Here is a 17,747-nt window from a genome sequence, read left to right as displayed (position 1 = left end):
TCGTGTCCGGTGTGAGCAGGAAAGGAAAACAGAAACACAAAGTCAGTAGGCTGGAAACAGAGGATCAGCTCAAGCAAGTAAAAGCTACATCTTGCGGCGCCTGGGGAAAAGGCCAAAAAGCAAGGCTGCAGACTCCTGTGTCGGCCTGACCTCACTACCACAGCAGCACAGACCCGCAGCCTTAGCATTCAGAGCACAGTGAACAGGAGTGGGCTCTAGCTCAGGTCAGCTGGGGCCGACTGCTGCCATCTGCACGCAGGTGCCCCCACTGACACAAAGGCCTGTGTTGGAGCACAAAGAAATGGCTTGACACACACATTACAGTGCACAGGGACCTGGGTTCAAGTCCCTGGCCCCCACCAGCAGGGGGAAGGCTTTTTGAGTGGTAAAGCAGGGATGCAGGTGTCTCCATCATCCCCTTCCCTCTCGATTTCTGGCTGTCTCTATCCAATAAATAAAGATAATGAAAAAAAAATGTTAAATGAGGCAAGTCTAGTAATCAGAATAGTTACAGCTAGAAGCCAGGTGTACTGGGTGACTGGGTCTTCCTCTGAAACCGTACCAAGCTACTTAGCCCAGTCCAGTTCACTGACATGGACAAAGGGAATCTAGAGCAGGAAGGGACCTTAGCCCCCCAAACTAGGAAACTACGACATTATCGAACTGGGGTGGGTAGGGCATAACGGTTCTGCAAAGAGACTCTCCATGTCTCAGGCTCCAGAGTTGCAGGTTCCACCACCATAAGCCAGAGCTGAGCAGGGCTCTGGTAGAAGGAAAATAAAAAACATTACTGAATTGGATAATGGGAAGATAACCTTTAACATATAACCTAACTCCAGGACACAAGATATTGGAGTTAGAAAAGTTTACTACTCACTAGTATTTTTTTTTTTTTTTTTTACCAGAACACTGCTCAGCTCTGGCTTATGGTAGTGCAGGGGATTGAACCTGGGACTTTGGAGTCTCAGGCATGAGCGTCTCTTGTATAACCATTATGCTATCTACCCCATTATTTTTAAATATAAAATTTAATAAAAGCTAATAATAAAAGGAATATTCACATGTCCAACCTTATTTTTTTTTCTTTTAAAGAATTTTTTTTTTACATTTTTATTTGTTTGGATAGAGACTGAAATTGAGAGGGAGGAGGAGATAAAGAGGAAAGAGACAGACAGCAGCCCTACTTCATAGCTTGTGAAGCCTCCGCCCCACGCCCCTTACAGCTGAGGACCTGAGGCTTAAACCCTGGACCTTTCCCACTGTAACATGTAACCAGGGGTAATACTGACCGCCCCCCCCTTACTGAGGTTCTTAATAGTCGCCTTCCTGGGTATTTCACTGATAATTTACTTTGCTAAATACTCTGACAGCTATGTGAGAAGGGGCCGTGTTTGCCTTCATACATACTCCCTGGACACAGAACCTAATAGCCATGAGAGAGAGTGTGTGTGAGTGTGTGTGTGTGATTTTCTTTAGGAATGAGAGAGGAAGAAGGAGGAAGGGAGGGAGGGAGGAACAGAGCTCAACTCAGGTCTCGGACCTCTGGCAGGAAGTCCTACCCTCCACTTTCCTGGCCAACATTTAATTCTACGCTTTCTTCTTTTTAATATTTAAAAATAGTGTTTACACAGATCAGTGGCTGAGCAAGTTGTGGTCTATATACACAATGGAATACTACTCAGCTGTAAAAAATGGTGACTTCACCGTTTTCACCCGATCGTGGATGGATCTTGACAAAATCATGTTGAGTGAAATAAGTCAGAAACAGAAGGATGAATATGGGATGATCTCACTCTCAGGCAGAAGTTGAAAAACAAGATCAGAAGAGAAAACACAAGTAGAACCTGAAATGGAATTGGCGTATTGCACCAAAGTAAAAGACTCTGGGGTGGGTGGGTGGGGAGAATACAGGTCCATGAAGGATGATGAATGACCTAGTGGGGGTTGTATTGTTAAATGGGAAACTGGGAATGTTATGCATGTACAAACTATTGTATTTACTGTTGACTGTAAAACATTAATTCCCCAATAAAGAAATAAATTTTAAGAAATAGTGTTTACTTATTGCTGGGAAACAGAGAGACATAATTAGAGCGTCAGTGTCAGTTACTGACTGTAGGCTTCACCCTTGACACCCCACAGCTTGATTCACTAGGCTACCTCTTGAACTGCTCTTCTTTTTTTAAAAAATGTGGTGCTGGGGAGATAGCCTAGTGGTTATACAGAAAGACCTTGTGCGGGCTGGGGAGACAGCATAATGGTTCTGCAACAAGACCTTCATGCGAGAGGCTCTAAAGACTCTTAAATTCTATCCCCAGCACCACCTTAACCAGAATTCGGCAGGGCTCTGGAAAAGAAACAAACCAAACCCCAAACAAAACAATAAAAAGCAAAAACCAGATAGGCCTTTATGCCTGTGCACCAGTAAGTGGTAAGTGGATAAAGCACTGGACTCTCAAGCATGAGGCCCCAAGTTCAGTCCCCAGCAGCACATGTGCCAGAAGATGTCGGGTTCTTTGTCTCTCTCCACCCCCTTCTCATGAATAAATAAATAAAATCTTTAAAAACAACAACAGATGGTGCTGCTCAAGCTGAGTCACTTCCTGGTCCCCTGCTACAGTTTCAAAAGTATGAGTCAAATAGAGGTCAGGTAGCCCGGACATAGGGGACAAGAGTTTCAATCTGTGGAAAAAAGCACAAGAACGCTAGCTGGAATGCACAAATCTGGAAAGTCACTGAATTCTCTTCACTTTGTTTTAGGCAAATGGCTGTTTTTTAGCAGAAGTGGTGGACAGACAGGAACCCACTAGAGTGGTACAGACTTGGGTGGAAGGAAGGGAGAGGGTGGCTTATGTGGAATGTCCATTTTCTCCTCTTTTTTTGGTGGGAAAGGGAAGGTTGTAGAAAGAACTTTAGTCTAAGCACTCTGGAAATACATCTAGTCTTTTAAAATGGCATTTTTCTTTTTTTTTAATTTTTTTATATTTATTTATTTTCCCTTTTGTTGCCCTTGTTATCGTTGCTGTTCTTGATGTCATTGTTGCTGGATAGGACAGAGAGAAATGGAGAGAGAAGGGGAAGACAGAGAGGGGGAGAGGAAGACAGACACCTGCAGACCTGCTTCACCACTTGTGAAGCGACTCCCCTGCAGGTGGGGAGCCAGGGGCTCAAACCGGGATCCTTACACGGTCCTTGCACTTTGCGTCACCTGCGCTTAACCTGCTGCGCTACCGCCCGACTCCCTAAAATGGCATTTTTCTACAGTCCTGCCTTCACTTTCTTTGTAATTTTTTAAAATTATTATTATTTATTTTTATTGCCACCAGGGTTATAATTGGGGCTCGATGCCAGCACTATAAATCCACCACTCCCAGTGGCCTTTTTTTCTTTCTTGTTTTATTTGACAAGACAGAGAGAAACCAGGAGGGAAGGGCAGACAGGCAGGGAGAGAGACAGAGAGCCACCTGCAAACCTGCTTCAGCACACGTGGGCCCTTGCACATGGTTGCTACCACTGCTGAGCCTGCTTGTTCTCTGGGATGCCCTCACAAAGCACAAATCTGACAGGAGTAGGGCAGCTGGCCCATGAGATACTGGTAGCAGACACTGAGCTAGCTGGAGGCGTTGTGGTAAACCGCTTCTGCATCCTGCTGACTGCTGCTGGTAGGTGCCTTCTGAAAGAATTCTAGTGGTTGTGCAAAAAGACTGAGGCTCCGATGTTCCGGGTTCAACCCCTAGCGCTGCCACAAGCCAGAGCTCAGCAGTGCTCTGGTGAAAATAAGTAAGGATTTGAGTGCGGGTTTGTAAGCCCGGGCTACAGGCACACTGCCAAGCGCTGGTATACGGCAAAGGCTACGTGTGCGGGCTAGCCTGGCACCCTGTGCGGGGCTTTGCCAGCTCTTCTGGGCGCAGTGCCTCCGCTCTACCTCTTGTGCTTGTGTGAGGTGAACACTGGGCAGGAGCGCCTCCAGTGGGCAGCGGGAGGTTAATGTGTGGGCTCCCTAGGGTCTGCTGGAGACCTGTACATTAGTCTTGCTTGATGCTTGTTCCTTGCTATAGTATGTGCTTACGCTCTTTTGATGTGAGATATTAGTAAGAAGTAAAATGGGGCTGAAATGTACACAGGAACTTTTCACTGTCTTCCAACATCCAGAAATTACAAAGTATTAAACAACTGAAGTTAATGGCAACCTTCTCCATCTGAGATCATTTTATTCTGAAGCAAAGGTTCTGTTGTGTGATACTTTAAGTCAGACAGCAAGTGGGGTGTTTGGGAAATATCACAATAGCCATATTTAATGACTTGGCACTAATTATTTACTACAATACACTTATATTTATTTGTGGATGATTTCTTTGGTCCTGGGAAATGGTTAAGGAAAATTGCTCAAAGGAGTACTGAATGCCTGCAGTAACAAAAAATCACATTAATAGTTGTCTACTTAGTTCAGAGCTAGTCTCACAAGACTGTAAGATACTTAAGTTCATCTAAAAGGTTTTAAGAAAACTGTGTCCAAATGTATTTATATAACTTTAAAAAAAAAGAGATAAAAATTTATTACCTGAGGTACACCAATTTTCCTACAAGCTTCCAGGAAATTCTCTACATTTCGCCTACATTTTGCGATTGTTAATTTAGGCTGTAGAGAAAGGAAAGAGTGACATCATTAGCAGAGTTTTTTTGGAAACCTTATAAACTTTAAAGATAACCTTGCCAACTGCTTCACAGACAATGCTTGAGACTAGAGTATTAACAAGTGTTACTTAAAAGATCAGATGATAGGGAGTCGGGCGGTAGCACGGCGGGTTAAGCGCAGGTGGCGCCAAGCGCAAGGACCCAGTTTGAGGCCCCGGCTCCCTACCTGCAAGGCAGTCGCTTCACAGGCGGTGAAGCAGGTCTGCAGGTGTCTGTCTTTCTTTCCCCCTCCTCTCTCCATTTCTCTCTGTCCTATCCAACAACAACAGCAATAACAACAACAAAACAAGGGCAACAAAAGGGAATAAATAAATAGAAAGATCAGATGACAAATATGCCTGAGAACCATACAATCTGTTACTGCTCAGCTTCAAGCTTTAAGAACTTAAAAAAAAGCAACCAGGGACTATATAGACAACTGAGTGTGACTTCTATTAAAACAAGTTTAGAGTGTACTGTCAGCATCTCACAAATGTGTGTTTCTATTGTTCCAAGGTGACTTTAAGTTAGGCAGAACAGAGGGAGGAAGAGAGGAGCCATGGGGCTGGATGGTAGTGCACTTGGTTGAGCGCGTGTTATAATGCACAAGGACCAAGGTTCAAGTCCTCAGTCCCCACCTGCAGAGGGAAAGCTTTGCGAGTGGTGAAGCAGTGCTGCGGGTGTCTCTGTCTTTCTCCCTTTCTGGCTGATTCTATCCAATAAATAAAATAAAGATAATTTTAAACAAATATTTAAAAAGAGAGAGAGGGAGGGAGGGAGAGGAGCCAAAGTACTACTCTGGCACATATGGTTTGGGTATTGAACCAGGAACCTCAAGTATGAAAATTCAAAGTCTACCAGTTGAATTATACCCCAGCCTCCCTTTCTACCTCTCTTTTTTGTTAATTTTAGGTTTGGGGGGGAGAGCACAGACACCAGAACACTGCTCCAGCATGCCCAGAGCCTCCCTGCTGTCATGAAGCTGGGGCCGTGACACAGGAAGGTGCAGGCCCCCCTGCTGTCATGAAGCTGGGGCCGTGACACAGGAAGGTGCAGGCCCCCCTGCTGTCATGAAGCTGGGGCCGTGACACAGGAAGGTGCAGGCCTCCCTGCTGTCATGAAGCTGGGGCTGTGACACAGGAAGGTGCAGGCCCTGCTGAGTGAGCTGTCTCCTACCCCATGGGCCACAGCTTGCCCTCCCTATATTAGGTATTTGGCTTTGACTGTCATTTTTTAAAAATATTTATTTCCTTTTTGTTGCCCTTGTTGTTTTTATTGTTGTAGTTATTATTGTTGTCATCATTGTTGGATAGGACAGAGAGAAATGGAGAGAGGAGGGGAAGACAGAGAGGGGGAGAGAAAGACAGACACCTGCAGACCTGCCCTGCAGGTGGGGAGTGAGGGCTCGAACCGGGATCCTTATGCCAGTCCTTGCGCTTTGCGCCACGTGCGCTACTGCCCGACTCCTTTGACTGTCGGTTTTAAAAGCAAATAAGAGCTATAAAGTGAGACCTGGGGCATGACCGCTTAATTTTCCTCAACTTTAAGCAATAAACATTAAGGAAAGCTGAAGAACTAGTATGGGTATTCACCATTCAGATGAGATCACAGTCAGGCTGCTTCACTTCCAGTAACCCTTTGCTCATAAATATGCCTGGCTTCCATTCTATGATAATATTGCATTTTTTTCTTTTCTAACTTAGTCAAAGAGGTAGGGTGGCGGCAGAAAGAAACCACTGTGCTGAAGTTTCCTTCCATGTGGTGGGAGCTGGGCTCGGCCCTGGGTAACACACATGGCAAAGCAGCACAGCCCAAGAAAGCTACTGGCCAACTCCTTAAACTTTTTGGATTTCAAGCTGGGGAGATGGCAGAATGGTTATGAGATGACTCCCCTGTCTGAGGCTCTGACCCTCTCAGGCTCACGTCTCAGCACCATCATATGCCAGGGCTGGGCAGTTTTCAAAATAAAAAGTGTGTATAGGTCAGGGCTTTGCATCTGCACAACTGGCATGACCATTCCTAGCAGACTCTGCCTTTCTGTGTTTGTCCAACCAAGACAGGTGCTGGGCAGTGCAGGACCAGTAGAGCACACACACCAGTCCCAGAGAGAGAGGGGACAGAAACTTGGGCAGTGCCCTCTTTACTCTTAACTGAATGAAAAGGCAGCTCAGCATGGCCAAAGCTCAGCTGTGCAAGGTCTTGGCGATGCAGAAACGCAAGGCACAGAAAAAGCTAAATGGCAAATGTGCTAGACACCAGATCTAAGGACAGGTTTATGAGTGTCCCTGTACTGTTTTCAAATTTAATATTTATTATCATTATCTTTTTATTACCACCAGGGTTATGGCTGGGGCTCAGCGCTTGCACAACTAATCCACTGTTCCCAGCAGGCAGTTTTTTTTTTTTCCTCCTCCAGGGTTATTGCTGGGCTCGGTGCCTGCACCATGAATCCACCGCTCCTGGAGGCCATTTTTTTTCCCCCTTTTGTTGCCCTTGTTGTAGCTTCGTTGTGGCTATTATTATTGCCCTTGTTGACGCAATTTGTTGTTGGATAGGACAGAGAGAAATGGAGAGAGGAGGGGAAGACAGAGAATGGGAGAGAAAGACAGACACCTGCAGACCTGCTTCACCGCCTGTGAAGCGACTCCCCTGCAGGTGGGGAGCTGGGGGCTCGAACCAGGATCCTTACACGGTCCTTGTGCTTTGCGCCACATGCGCTTAACCCACTGCGCCACCGCCCGACCCCCCCAGCAGGCATTTTTTATTTCTATTTTTTTTATTTGACAGGACAGAGAGAAATTGAGAGAGGAGGAGGACATAGGGAGAGAGACACCTGCTGCCCTGTTCCACTGTTTGGGAGTTGGGGCTCGAACCCGGGTCCTTGCGCATGGTGATCTGTGCACTTAACCAGGTGTGTCACCAGCTGGGCCCCTGTTCTCTACAACAGATGTTTGAAAGGAAAGGAACCCAGCCCAAAGCTCGCTCGCTCGCTCTTTAGTGGGGCACCAGCCTGCTGCCGACACCCTCTGGCCAGCAGTCTACAGAAACCCTGGCCGTGGTGGTTAGTGGACGGTCCCTCTTTCTGGACCTCAGCTTGGTCAGCAGATCATGCCACTGCCATCCCAGACGGATTCCTCGCTCCACATGGCAGGTGTAAGCACTGTCTTCTCCTCAGTTTTCTCACTGCATCCTTACATTCTAACTATACCCTGACATGGCACAAATCTCATGGCATATGAAACTGTATTTACTTGTTTAGCTTACCGCCCCACAAACCTTACTTATTTTTTCCTTAATTTTAACTACACCACTGCTCAGCTTTGGTCAGTGGTGATCCTGGGGACTGAACTTGGGAAGTTAGAGCCTTAGGCATGGAAATATTTCTCATCACCATTATGCTGTCCCCTCTCAGTAAGCTGTACTTGTATCTTTTTTTTTAAATATTCTTTTTTTATATTTATTTTTATTTATTTATTCCCTTTTGTTGCCCTTGTTTATTGTTGTAGTTATTACTGTTGTCGTTGTTGGATAGGACAGAGAGAAATGGAGAGAGGAGGGGAAGACAGAGAGGGGGAGAGAAAGATAGACACCTGCAGACCTGCTTCACCACCTGTGAAGTGACTCCCCTGCAGGTGGGGAGCCAGGGTTCGAACCGGGATCCTTATGCAGTCCTTGCGCCACCTGCGCTTAACCCGCTGCGCTACAGCCCAACTCCCTTGTACTTGTATCTTATGCATAATCTATTCTGACATTTTAAGAATCCCTGGATGGGCTGAAGGGGTAGCATAATGACTATGGAAACACAGGCCTGAGGCACTAGGCCTTTATTTGCTTTTGGATCTAGGAATATGAGGCCTGGAATGCTTTCTTTTTTCCCCCCTAATATTTATTTATTCCCTTTTTGTTGCTCTTGTTTTATTGTTGTAGTTATTATTGCTGTCTGTCTTCGTTGTTGGATAGGACAGAGAGAAATGGAGAGGAGGGGAAGACAGAGAGAGGGAGAGAAAGATAGGACACCTGCAGACCTGTTTCACCACCTGTGAAGCGACTCCCCTGCAGGTGGGGAGCCGGGGGCTCAAACCAGGATCCTTACAATGGTCCTTGCGCTTCGCGCCACGTGCACTACCGCCCGACTCCCTGGAATGCTTTCTTCTCTATCTCTTTTTTTAATATTTATTTTCCCTTTTGTTGCCTTTTTTAAAAATTGTTATTGTATTTTTTGTTGTAGTGATTATTGATGTCATCATTGTTGGATAGGACAGAGAGAATGCCTTAAACTTATGAGTTAAGGACAGAGAGAAATGGAGAGAGGAGAGGAAGACAGAGGGGGAGAGAAAGACAGACACCTGCAGACCTGCTTCACTGCCTGTGAAGTGACTCCTCTGTAGGTGGGGAGGCGGGGGCTCGAACCGGGATCCTCACGCCGGTCCTTGTGCTTTGTGTTATATGTACTTAACCCGCTGTGCTACCGCCGGACCATCTTTATTTATTTATTTATTTATTTTTCTTCCTCCAAGGTTATTGCTGGGGCTTGGTGTCAGCACTACGAATCCACCACTTCTGGTGGGTTTTTTTCCTTTTTTTAAATAGGACAGAGAAGAGAGTGGAATGACATATTCAAAGTTCTAAAAGAGAGGGAATTTAGCCACAAATATAGTAACCTGCAAAATTATCCTTCAGGTATGAAGGAAAAATAAAGGTTTTCTCAAATATTCAAGAACTAATGGAATCTGCCACAATCAACCCCGCCTTACAAGAACTACTGAACCGAGTCCCACAAGAAAGGAGGAAGCAAAGGGAGACATCTTCCCAACACCAAGCTGCAGATGCTACCAGGCCGCCCACCTGACTCGCCTGGACAGACGACCTCACCAATGTACCCTGAGCCCCACCTCTCCAGAGGCCTGAGTCAGCAGGGAAAGATGGGGACAGGCTGGGGTGTGGATCCTGCCAACGCCCATGCCCATCAGAGAAGCAGTGACAGAAGCCAGGCCTCCCACCTTCTGCTCTCCATCATGACCCTGGGTCCAGACTCCCAGGGAAGCTCACAGTGGAGGGGAGGGGACACGGAACTCTGGTGGTGGGAAAGGTGTGGAATTTCAACCCTTCTTAGTCTATGGTTTTGTTGATATTTTCTATTTTTTGATTTTATATAATTTAAACTAAAAAAACAGGACAGAGAGAGACTGAGAGGAGGGAGAAAGAGAGACACCTGCAGGTGGGGAGCCAGGCCCTTTGCTTCGCACGCTGTGTGCTTAACTAGGTGCGCCACTGCCCGGAGGGGAGAAAGAGAGACACCTGCAGGTGGGGAGCCAGGCCCTTTGTTTCGCACGCTGTGTGCTTAACTAGGTGCGCCACTGCCCGGAGGGGAGAAAGAGAGATTCCTGCAGGTGGGGAGCCAGGCCCTTTGCTTCGCACGCTGTGTGCTTAACTAGGTGCGCCACTGCCCGGCCCCTTTCTTCTGTGTTTTCATGCTGCCAAACTCCTACATAGGAATGCTCACTGTGAAAAGGCTTGAAAAACAATTTTTCTTGTGTAAAAATACACGACTATAATAAAAATAGTCATTTCCTTTTAAAAATTAGCCCCAGTGTTACCCGTTCTGAGAGGGCTCCTGCCAAGTCTGCAGGCAGGGCAGGTGGTCCTACTGACCCTGAGGCTCCTCCCTCACACCAGTCCCAGGCTCTTAAGGCGACTGACACCCTCTGCTTTCTAGCAGCAATGAGTCAGCTGTAGCAGCTGTCCATCTGCATGCCGAGCATCCTGCACCTTGCCGGCTGCCACCCTGAACAGCTGCCTCACGAGTAATGGCCTTCCCAACTGCACACTCACAACAGCGGGCGAGGGGACGTGAATGCTCGGAACAGAACGAGGCCTCACGTGATTTGCCAAATGGCAAAGAACGACGCCATCAGTCAGGGCTGCTCCAAGATCATTAGGCAGAGAGACTTTCAACCGATATTCAATATGCTAAAAGACAAAGAGAAATGGAAAACTGGTTACACTGGGGACACAGGACAGTGACATGACAAAGGAGTATATTTAATTCTAAATCAAGACAAGCAAAAAGAAAACACAAAGCCAGTAACTCAAGGAGGTGATAGGAGGACCGGAGACGGTGGACTGACAGGTAATAGGAGGACCGGAGACGGTGGACTGACAGGTAATAGGAGGACCGGAGATGGTGGACTGACAGGTAATAGGAGGACCGGAGATGGTGGACTGACAGGAAATAGGAGGACCGGAGACGGTGGACTGACAGGTAATAGGAGGACCGGAGACGGTGGACTGACAGGTAATAGGAGGACCGGAGACGGTGGACTGACAGGTAATAGGAGGACCGGAGACGGTGGACTGACAGGTAATAGGAGGACCGGAGACGGTGGACTGACAGGAAATAGGAGGACCGGAGACGGTGGACTGACAGGTAAAAGGAGGACCGGAGACGGTGGACTGACAGGTAATAGGAGGACCGGAGACGGTGGACTGACAGGTAATAGGAGGACCGGAGATGGTGGACTGACAGGTAATAGGAGGACCGGAGACGGTGGACTGACAGGTAATAGGAGGACCGGAGACGGTGGACTGACAGGTAATAGGAGGACCGGAGACGGTGGACTGACAGGTAATAGGAGGACCGGAGACAGTGGACTGACAGGTAATACGAGGACCGGAGACAGTGGACTCACAGGTAATAAATAGGAGGACCAGAGACAGTGGACTCACAGGTAATAAATAGGAGGACCAGAGACGGTGGACTCACAGGTAATAAATAGGAGGACCAGAGACGGTGGACTCACAGGTAATAAATAGGAGGACCAGAGACGGTGGACTCACAGGTAATAAATAGGAGGACCAGAGACGGTGGACTCACAGGTAATAAATAGGAGGACCAGAGACGGTGGACTCACAGGTAATAGGAGGACCAGAGACGGTAGACTGACAGGTAACAGAAGGTCCCAAGACGGTGGACTCACAGGTAATAGGAGGACCAGAGATGGTGGACTCACAGGTAACAGGAGAACCGGAGACAGTGGACTGACAGGTAATAGGAGGACCAGACACAGTGGACTCACAGGTAATAGGAGGACCAGAGACTGTGGACTCACAGGTAATAGGAGGACCAGAGACAGTGGACTCACAGGTAATAGGAGGACCAGAGACAGTGGACTCACAGGTAATAAGTAGGAGGACCCAAGACAGTGGACTCACAGGTAATAGGAGGACCAGAGACAGTGGACTCACAGGTAATAAATAGGAGGACCAGAGACAGTGGACTCACCGGTAATAGGAGGACTGGAGACAGTGGACTCAAAGGTAATAATGAGGAGGACCAGAGACAGTGGACTCACAGGTAATAGGAGGACCCGAGACAGTGGACTCACTGGTAACAAGTAGGAGGACCAGAGACAGTGGACTCACAGGTAATAAATAGGAGGACTGGAGACAGTGGACTCACAGGTAATAGGAGGACCGGAGACAGTGGACTGACAGGTAATAGGAGGACCAAAGACAGTGGACTCACAGGTAATAGGAGGACTGGAGACAGTGGACTCACAGGTAATAATGAGGAGGACCAGAGAGTGGACTCACAGGTAATAAGTAGGAGGACCAGAGACAGTGGACTCACTGGTAATAAATAGGAGGACCAGAGACAGTGGACTCCCAGGTAATATATAGGAGGACCAGAGACAGTGGACTCACAGGTAATAAATAGGAGGACCAGAGACGGTGGACTCACAGGTAATAGGAGGATCAGAGATAGTGGACTCACAGGTAATAGGAGGATCAGAGATAGTGGACTCACAGGTAACAGGAGGACCAGAGACGGTGGACTCACAGGTAATAGGAGGATCAGAGATAGTGGACTCACAGGTAATAGGAGGACCAGAGACGGTGGACTCACAGGTAATAGGAGGATCAGAGATAGTAGACTCACAGGTAATAGGAGGACCTGAGACAGTGGACTGACAGGTAATAGGAGGACCAGAGACAGTGGACTGACAGGTAATAGGAGGACCGGAGACAGTGGACTGACAGGTAATAGGAGGACCGGAGACAGTGGACTGACAGGTAATAAATAGGAGGACCAGAGACAGTGGACTCACAGGTAATACTGAGGAGGACCAGAGACAGTGGACTCCCAGGTATAGGAGGACCCGAGACTGTGGACTCCCAGGTATAGGAGGACCAGAGATAGTGGACTAGCAGGTATAGGAGGACCCAAGACTGTGGACTCCCAGGTATAGGAGGACCAGAGATAGTGGACTAGCAGGTATAGGAGGACCCGAGACAGTGGACTCACAGGTAATAAGTAGGAGGACCCAAGACAGTGGACTCACAGGTATAGGAGGACTGGAGACTGTGGACTAGCAGGTAATATACGTACCTTGCGTAGCAGGTCTATTAATTCCAGCTCTTCCTCTCTCTGCTTTGGATTCTGCCTTAGTAAGGGTTCCGTAGAATCAGTTGCAAGGACAGCTGGTGAAAGGGGTGAAGCATGGCCTACAATACACATCAGTCTGTAAGACAGCTCTATTCAGATCTGAATGATTCCAGTCCCCCTGAAGTGTAGCACAGTTCACAGCTGACTGACTTAGGGTAGAGTGCATGTCCTCCACAGCTGAGGCTCTGTGCCTGTTCCCTGGCAACACATGGAAGCACTAAGGTCAACACCAAGCACAAAAGCAGGTGGTGCTCTGTATTGTCAGTGTCACCATTCTACCTTTTACTCTAAAAATACAGAATAAAAACTGGACATGAGTGATGGCTCAGCAGTATTACACACATGTTCTGACTTTATTCCCCAACACTGAAAAACATTCTAATAAAGGCTTTCAAAATGGAAAATTTAATAGAGGAAATATTATAAACAAAAAGGACCAAATATACATTATCCATTAGGATAAATTACTTTTGTCTGATTATATTCATTTAATATACTTTTGCTGAAAAACAACATATATGTGGCCTGGAGGTGGTGCAGTGGCTAAAACAGTAGACTCTCAAGCATGAGGTCCAGAGTTTGAGCCCTGACAGCACATGTACCACAGTGATGTCTAGATCTTTCTCCCATCTTTCTCACTAATAAAACCAACAACGCACACACAGAAAACTATACAAACTCTGAACATACAGTCCAATTATCATTACAAAGTGAACACACCCAGGTCAGTGATATAATGCTACCAACACCCAGTACCCTCTTAGATTCCCTATCCATCAGAACCCAAGGGTTACATCTAAGACCACAGATTCTAACTATGGACTTTCTGACCTGTAATGGAGTGTTTACCCATTCTGAACTTCCTATAAATTATACCATACTGTGTATATACATATTTTTGTGTTTGCCCCCATCTAGACAAAGACAGAAACAAGGCAGAGGCAGCAGGGGGAGAGTGAGGGTGGCACTGAACCCCCACTGTTGCAGTGGGGCCTGCCGGACCCTAGGTCACACGCATGACAGAGCAGAGAGCCCCAGAAAATGTATTTCATTATTTACTATGTTATCCCATTGTCTAAGTATTTAAAAAATATTTATTTATTGGATAGAGAGAAGTGGAGAGGGAAGGGGGAGGTAGAGAGGGAAGAGGACAGAGATACCTGCAGCCCTGCTTCACCACTTGTGAAGCCTCCTCCCTGCAGGTGGGGACCAGGGGCTTGAACTTGGGTCCTTGTGCATGGCAACATGTGCGCTCTATTAGATGTGCCACCACTCAGCCCTAAAAAGGATTTGTTGACGAGAGAGAGAACTGAAGTGTTACTCTGGCACATGTGATGCCAGGGCTGGAACTCAGGACCTGGAGCTGTGGAGTCCAGCGCTCTGTGCGCTGCGTCACTGCGCAGGGCAGCCCACGGCACAAGCACATCAGTTACATGTCCGCTCTACTTCAAGAAGCATTCAGTGCAGGGCTATTATGAACAATGATTCTGTCACGCTTCTTCACAGCCTTTGGAATACATGTGGGCATCGTTCAGAAAGCGAGACTTAGTCACGGGAGATTCTGTCATCAAACCACAGCACATCTGGTTTTCTTTTTTTTTTTTTAATATTTATTTATTCCCTTTTGTTGCCCTTGTTATTGATGTCGTTGTTGTTGGATAGGACAGAGAGAAATGGACAGGAGGGGTAGACAGAGGGGGAGAGAAAGACAGAGACACCTGCAGACCTACTTCACCGCCTGTGAAGCAACTCCCTTACAGGTGGGGAGCCGGGGGCTTGAACTGGGATCCTTACGCCAGTCCTTGCGCTTTGCACCATCTGCGCTTAACCCGCTGCGCTACCGTCCAACTCTCAGCACTTCTGGTTTTCCTTCTCAGCTTACTTTAGCCCCCGTGTCTCTGTGCAACGCTGGGAGGGACATGGAGGCCCTGATGCTTTAGCCCCCGTGTCTCAGTGCAGTGCCGGGCGGCACATGGAGGCCCTGATGCTTTAGCCCCCGTGTCTCAGTGCAGTGCCGGGCGGCACATGGAGGCCCTGATGCTTTAGCCCCCGTGTCTCAGTGCAGTGCCGGGCGGCACATGGAGGCCCTGATGCTTTAGCCCCCGTGTCTCAGTGCAGTGCCGGGCGGCACATGGAGGCCCTGATGCTTTAGCCCCCGTGTCTCAGTGCAGTGCCGGGCGGCACATGGAGGCCCTGATGCTTTAGCCCCCGTGTCTCAGTGCAGTGCTGGCAGCACATGGAGGCCCTGATGCTTTAGCCCCCGTGTCTCAGTGCAGTGATGGCAGCACATGGAAGCCCTGATGCTTTAGCCCCCATGTCTCAGTGCAGTGCTGGCAGCACATGGAGGCCCTGATGCTTTAGCCCCCGTGTCTCAGTGCAGTGTCGGGCGGCACATGGAGGCCCTGATGCTTTAGCCCCCGTGTCTCAGTGCAGTGCTGGCAGCACATGGAGGCCCTGATGCTTTAGCCCCCGTGTCTCAGTGCAGTGCTGGCGGCACATGGAGGCCCTGATGCTTTAGCCCCCGTGTCTCAGTGCAGTGCCGGGCGGCACATGGAGGCCCTGATGCTTTAGCCCCCGTGTCTCTGTGCAGTGCTGGCGGCACATGGAGGCCCTGATGCTTTAGCCCCCGTGTCTCAGTGCAGTGCTGGCGGCACATGGAGGCCCTGATGCTTTAGCCCCCGTGTCTCAGTGTAGTGCTGGGCGGCACATGGAGGCCCTGATGCTTTAGCCCCCGTGTCTCAGTGCAGTGTCGGGCGGCACATGGAGGCCCTGATGCTTTAGCCCCCGTGTCTCAGTGCAGTGCCGGGCGGCACATGGAGGCCCTGATGCTTTAGCCCCCGTGTCTCAGTGCAGTGCTGGCGGCACATGGAGGCCCTGATGCTTTAGCCCCCGTGTCTCAGTGCAGTGCCGGGCGGCACATGGAGGCCCTGATGCTTTAGCCCCCGTGTCTCAGTGCAGTGCTGGGCGGCACATGGAGGCCCTGATGCTTTAGCCCCCGTGTCTCAGTGCAGTGATGGCAGCACATGGAGGCCCTGATGCTTTAGCCCCCGTGTCTCAGTGCAGTGATGGCAGCACATGGAAGCCCTGATGCTTTAGCCCCCGTGTCTCAGTGCAGTGCTGGCAGCACATGGAGGCCCTGATGCTTTAGCCCCCGTGTCTCAGTGTAGTGCTGGGCGGCACATGGAGGCCCTGATGCTTTAGCCCCCGTGTCTCTGTGCAGTGTTGGCAGCACATGGAGGCCCTGATGCTTTAGCCCCCGTGTCTCAGTGCAGTGTCGGGCGGCACATGGAGGCCCTGATGCTTTAGCCCCCGTGTCTCAGTGCAGTGCTGGCAGCACATGGAGGCCCTGATGCTTTAGCCCCCGTGTCTCAGTGCAGTGTCGGGCGGCACATGGAGGCCCTGATGCTTTAGCCCCCGTGTCTCTGTGCAGTGCTGGCAGCACATGGAGGCCCTGATGCTTTAGCCCCCGTGTCTCAGTGCAGTGCTGGCAGCACATGGAGGCCCTGATGTTTTAGCCCCTGTGTCTCTGTGCAGTGTTGGCAGCACATGGAGGCCCTGATGCTTTAGCCCCCGTGTCTCAGTGCAGTGCCGGGCGGCACATGGAGGCCCTGATGCTTTAGCCCCCGTGTCTCAGTGCAGTGCTGGCAGCACATGGAGGCCCTGATGCTTTAGCCCCCGTGTCTCTGTGCAGTGCTGGCGGCACATGGAGGCCCTGATGCTTTAGCCCCCGTGTCTCTGTGCAGTGCTGGCAGCACATGGAGGCCCTGATGCTTTAGCCCCCGTGTCTCAGTGCAGTGTTGGCAGCACATGGAGGCCCTGATGCTTTAGCCCCCGTGTCTCAGTGCAGTGTTGGCAGCACATGGAGGCCCTGATGCTTTAGCCCCCGTGTCTCAGTGCAGTGCTGGCGGCACATGGAGGCCCTGATGCTTTAGCCCCCGTGTCTCAGTGCAGTGCCGGGCGGCACATGGAGGCCCTGATGCTTTAGCCCCCGTGTCTCAGTGCAGTGCCGGGCGGCACATGGAGGCCCTGATGCTTTAGCCCCCGTGTCTCAGTGCAGTGCTGGCAGCACATGGAGGCCCTGATGCTTTAGCCCCCGTGTCTCAGTGCAGTGTCGGGCGGCACATGGAGGCCCTGATGTTTTAGCCCCCGTGTCTCTGTGCAGTGCTGGCGGCACATGGAGGCCCTGATGTTTTAGCCCCTGTGTCTCTGTGCAGTGTTGGCAGGCACTCAAGGCAGTACGTGCTCGGTTGCCAAGTGACCTCCCAATCTTCCTCCACCCCTTCAGAATGTCACTGATGCCTACCTCTGCTTGTTTCTTTCCTGACAGTTGTTCGGAAAAGGAAGCTTTCCGGGCGTTGGGGCTGGTGCCTCTGGGTAGTAGCAGGAGAAGAATATGCAGGAGAGTGATGGACTAGACCAGCATGGAAAAGCAGACAAGATTAAATGAGACAGAAGAAAAATAAACAACCTACATGTCCCAAGTGCTCAATAGTAGCAAAAACCATTATGGAAACAACATCAAATGCAATATAACTTTGTTTAGCCCAGTTTGGTAGAGTACTAGATTTTATGCCTAAGGCTCCCGAAGTCATAGGTTCAATTCTTGGCAATGCCATAGGCCAGAGTT

At 49.2% G+C, this 17,747-nt stretch overlaps 1 protein-coding gene across 10 annotated transcripts in view; it reads right to left on the bottom strand.

Annotated features, from left to right (window-relative positions):
* LRCH3 (leucine rich repeats and calponin homology domain containing 3) overlaps positions 1-17,747 on the bottom strand; it is a 106,265-nt gene that overhangs the window by 8,803 nt on the left and 79,715 nt on the right. For 3 of the 10 annotated variants that reach the window (XR_009544785.1, XR_009544787.1, XM_060172218.1), the window contains 4 exons: positions 17,424-17,531; positions 13,064-13,179; positions 10,507-10,644; positions 4,562-4,639 (listed from right to left, as the gene is read on the bottom strand). Coding sequence is in view for 5 of the 10 variants with exons in the window: in XM_060172218.1 (XP_060028201.1) it covers positions 4,562-4,639; positions 10,507-10,644; positions 13,064-13,179; positions 17,424-17,531 (440 nt within the window). In the remaining 5 variants the exon portion in view is untranslated. The remainder of the gene's footprint in view (positions 1-4,561; positions 4,640-10,506; positions 10,645-13,063; positions 13,180-17,423; positions 17,532-17,747) is intronic. The other 7 variants (XR_009544788.1, XR_009544789.1, XM_060172221.1 and 4 more) reach the window with 4 other exon arrangements.

The sequence above is a fragment of the Erinaceus europaeus genome, chromosome 14, assembly GCF_950295315.1.
Source record: "Erinaceus europaeus chromosome 14, mEriEur2.1, whole genome shotgun sequence".
NCBI classification, from domain to species: domain Eukaryota; kingdom Metazoa; phylum Chordata; class Mammalia; order Eulipotyphla; family Erinaceidae; genus Erinaceus; species Erinaceus europaeus.
This window is presented reverse-complemented; position numbering and strand designations above follow the sequence as displayed.